The sequence below is a fragment of the Mesitornis unicolor genome, unplaced genomic scaffold (genome assembly GCF_000695765.1).
Source record: "Mesitornis unicolor isolate BGI_N332 unplaced genomic scaffold, ASM69576v1 scaffold32134, whole genome shotgun sequence".
NCBI lineage: Eukaryota > Metazoa > Chordata > Aves > Mesitornithiformes > Mesitornithidae > Mesitornis > Mesitornis unicolor.
Genome location: NW_010179918.1, coordinates 13661 through 17291, shown reverse-complemented (window position 1 = coordinate 17291; position 3631 = coordinate 13661). Strand labels below are relative to the sequence as shown.

The 3631-nt window shown below is 42.1% G+C and overlaps 1 protein-coding gene across 1 annotated transcript in view; it reads left to right on the top strand.

The window, feature by feature from the left end:
- Positions 1-1139: 1139 nt before the first annotated feature.
- The window catches only part of TWISTNB (TWIST neighbor), a 12818-nt gene continuing 10326 nt past the window's right edge, over positions 1140-3631 (top strand). The window contains exon 1 of the mRNA XM_010182942.1: positions 1140-1320. Within this exon, the coding sequence (XP_010181244.1) occupies positions 1140-1320 (181 nt within the window). The remainder of the gene's footprint in view (positions 1321-3631) is intronic.

Here is a 3631-nt window from a genome sequence, read left to right as displayed (position 1 = left end):
AGTAGCAGCCAGTTTCCTGAGCAAGATGATGGGGAAACTTTGGTTACATTGATTTCAATAAAAACTCTCATTTATATGTCTTAGAAGACTTATAAGAATATAGAAGGGGAATATAGGGTCTGTATATAGATTATACACAAGTTCAGACTTAAGCATAAGTAGTTACAATGACTGCTCTGTGCCCTGCTGTCTTGGTCTAGACTCCTTTCCGCCCCACATGCTTCACAGTAACTGTACTGTGGGGAGATTGCAGTGTTGGATGAGCCCAGGAGACTGGTTCACTGATGAGAGAGTAATTTAAACTCCTAAGTCAAAATCCTGCTGGATTTCCGTCTTTGTCAAAGGCCAGTCTAGACTGGGCAGCCACATTGCCTGTGGAAATACCTATGACTCCAGTCCTTGCCAACCCTTTGACATGTGCTTATCTGTCAGCATGAGCAGTTTCATTGAAGTCTGTTTTCAGAGCAAAGCAATCTGCGTGCCTAAGTGTTCACAAGCTGAGATTTAAAATCTTGTGCAACCGGAGGCTGGCAGTGTGACATTTCCGAATTTCCTTCAACACCTGATCATTAGCAAATACCAGCAATGACACAATACTCAGCAGTGCTGAGAGTTGCAATTGGAGGGTGACTATTTTGGGAGCACAGAGTGCTTTGAAAAAGCCTGTTTCAATTTGTAAAGGACGCTGATGCAATACACGGTTGTGGTGCTGAGTAAACATGTTAGTTATGCTTTGCCTCATCCGTCATATGCTACGCAATCTGAAATACCTGCTGTGCAGCAGGACAACAAACTCCACGAAAATGCCAGTGAACCAAGAGTAACCACAGAGTGGCATCTAGGACATTTATTTCCTGATTCAAGTTGAGATGAATACTGCAGAACTCAGCAACTGTAATGCAATTTTTGGTGAGAGGTGGTTGCTATTTTATGGATAACAACCCTGGTGGCACTGCTGTTTATCTGAATAGTGGGATCCTGTTTAACATCTTCATTAATGATCTGGACGATGGGGTACAGTGTAACCTCAGCAAGTTTGCAGATAACCCAAGAGGAGGAGGAGTGGCTAATGTGCCAGAGGGTTGTGCTGCTATCCAGAGGGACCCTGACAGTCTGGAGACTGGGCTGACAGGAACATCATGAAGTTCAACAAGCAGAAGTGCAAAGTCCTGCATCTGTGGAGAAACAATCCCGTGCAGCTGTATATGCTGGGGGTTACCCAGCTGGAAAGCAGCTTGGCACAAAATGACCTGGTGTTCCTGGTGGACACCAAGTTGAACATGAACCAGCAACGTGCCCTTGCTGAAAAGAAGGCAAATGGTATTCTCAGCTGCATTAGATGACATATTGCCAGAAGGTTGAGGGAGGTGACTGTTCCCTTCTACTCACCCTTGGAGTACAGCTAACAACCACCAGGCTCTCTGGAGAAGTCTCTGTCCATGACAAACTGACACAGCGGAGTCATGGCCTCTATTTGTCCCTGGAGCAGGAGGAGTATAGTGATGTGTACCTCGTCCTATCTCATCTATCAACTAGACAGTACTTTATAAGCACTCCCTGAGGCATACAGAATGCTTCTGTTGATGGCTGCCATGCAGACATATAAATAAAGAGTATCTCAGACCACAGGACAGATTGAGGGCTGCTGCAGGGCACAGTCATATTTGTTCGTCTTTCCTCATATTTCAAGAGTATGAACTCTGATTTCAAAGACTGCCCCGGCCCTGTTTGTGTCACTGCCAGATACTAATTTTTCTGTAATGAAGCTGTCATTTAATCTAAAATCATAAAATAATTTAAGCCAGATGGGATCTTTGGAGGCCATTTGGTCCAAAGTATTTTTTTAATATCTCAAAGAACAGTGAACCCACAGCTTCTCTGGGCAACCTGTTCTACCGTTTGGTCATCCTAACTGTAAAGAATCCCTTCCTTGTATCTAGTAAGAATTTTTCCTGCTACAACTTGCACCCATTGCCTCTCATTCTTTCACTGTGCGCTGCCAGGAAGACTGTGGGTCCATCTTCTCCATTATTATGGAGCTTCATAGCTAAACATTAGGTTGTTGAAGGCAGCCAACTAATTTCCCTGTTAGCCTTCTCTTCTCCAAACCAAACAAGCCCAACTCTCTTAGCCTCTCCATTATAGAGTCATTGTGTTACTGTTTTCCTGTGTCAAATATGACACAGCAGTGTATGTTCTTTACTCTCTGAAGATATTAGTAATATTTAATTATCCATATTTACTGATGATGGATGCTCGGCTAAGTGGGACTCAACTGTCTGTGTCTTTACTAGCCAGAGTGCTCAAGGTTTTATACCATGTTACTCCTGTGTAGTAGGGGCAGAAACCATTTCTAAAGGCCCAATCCATAATGTAAAAAGTGAAAGTGAAAACTCAGTCTTGGCTTTAAGTCAAGACACTCCAGTTTTCAGACCCTCTACATCTCTTTTCACAATGAAACTGAAAAAGAGCTCTCCCCACTCAAAGACATCTTGGTATTCTTGAACAGAGTCAAGAAACACTCCAAAAGAGTTCCACCGTGTTATGCACAAATAAGAATTAGAGACAAACTAGGTTATTCCTTACATACAGAACAGCACTTTCACAATATATTCTTAAGTCTTCAGATCCCTCTGTAGATTTCTAAGGCCCAAACAGAAGCATCATAATATTTTATTGTATTACATGATGCTAATAACTACACCCATTTTCGCACCTGCCATTGTTTCATGAAGATGCCACTCATATTTCTTGTCTTTTGTGTGTTTTAAAATAACAGCAGTAATTGCTGACTATATGCATTAATATAGGTCAACTCATGGGGTCCAACTCTAGAGCAAACGGCAGCATTGCAGGCATAACACCCTCCCTCCATCACACACAAGGGACTTCCTCTCCAGCTGCTTGGTGCCTAAGTAACTGCCTATCCTGTCTGCAAGCCAGTGCTGGCAGAGCAGCTAGGATGCTATCTGTTGGACTGGAGTGGAAATGCAGAGCACCACATTCTCCAGATGGCAACTAAGGGCTAAATTTCTATCAAACAGACACCTCTGCCTTGGAGAATGGGTGCGATGTCAAGGGTACCTCTCTGATGGAGCAAGCATGCCATGCTGGTCTTTACTCAGACAAATTCTTTTGGCTTCAGTTGAAATTTGCTTGAGTGAAGACTAACAAATATCTTAGGATTTGACTATTGCATCTCATTTGCTTACAGAAAAATGGTGATAGTAAAAATAACAATGAGAACCTTGTGATTAATGTCACATTTAGACTTACATAAAGGACAATGCCGCACTTTCTCATGCTTTTAAGAGATTTGGGTAAGTGAAAAGAGAATCTGAAATGAGCAAGATTTTGCACATGCTGCATTTATTTTTTATGACTTTCACCAGACTAAGGAACATTAAAATTGTATTTTGTCATGACTCTCATAGAAGAGTCCCTTATTCTCATGTTTTCTTTTGGTTTGGTTGTTGTGTGATTGGTTGTTTTTTGGGGGTTGTTGTTTTGATTTTTCTTCTTACTATAACCATGACTCCTGTTATCTTGGGATTTTTGCATGTGGGTGGACGGATATGATGGTAAGCAGTTGAACCAGTTCAATGAGAACCTTGTGAGCTGCCAAACTAAA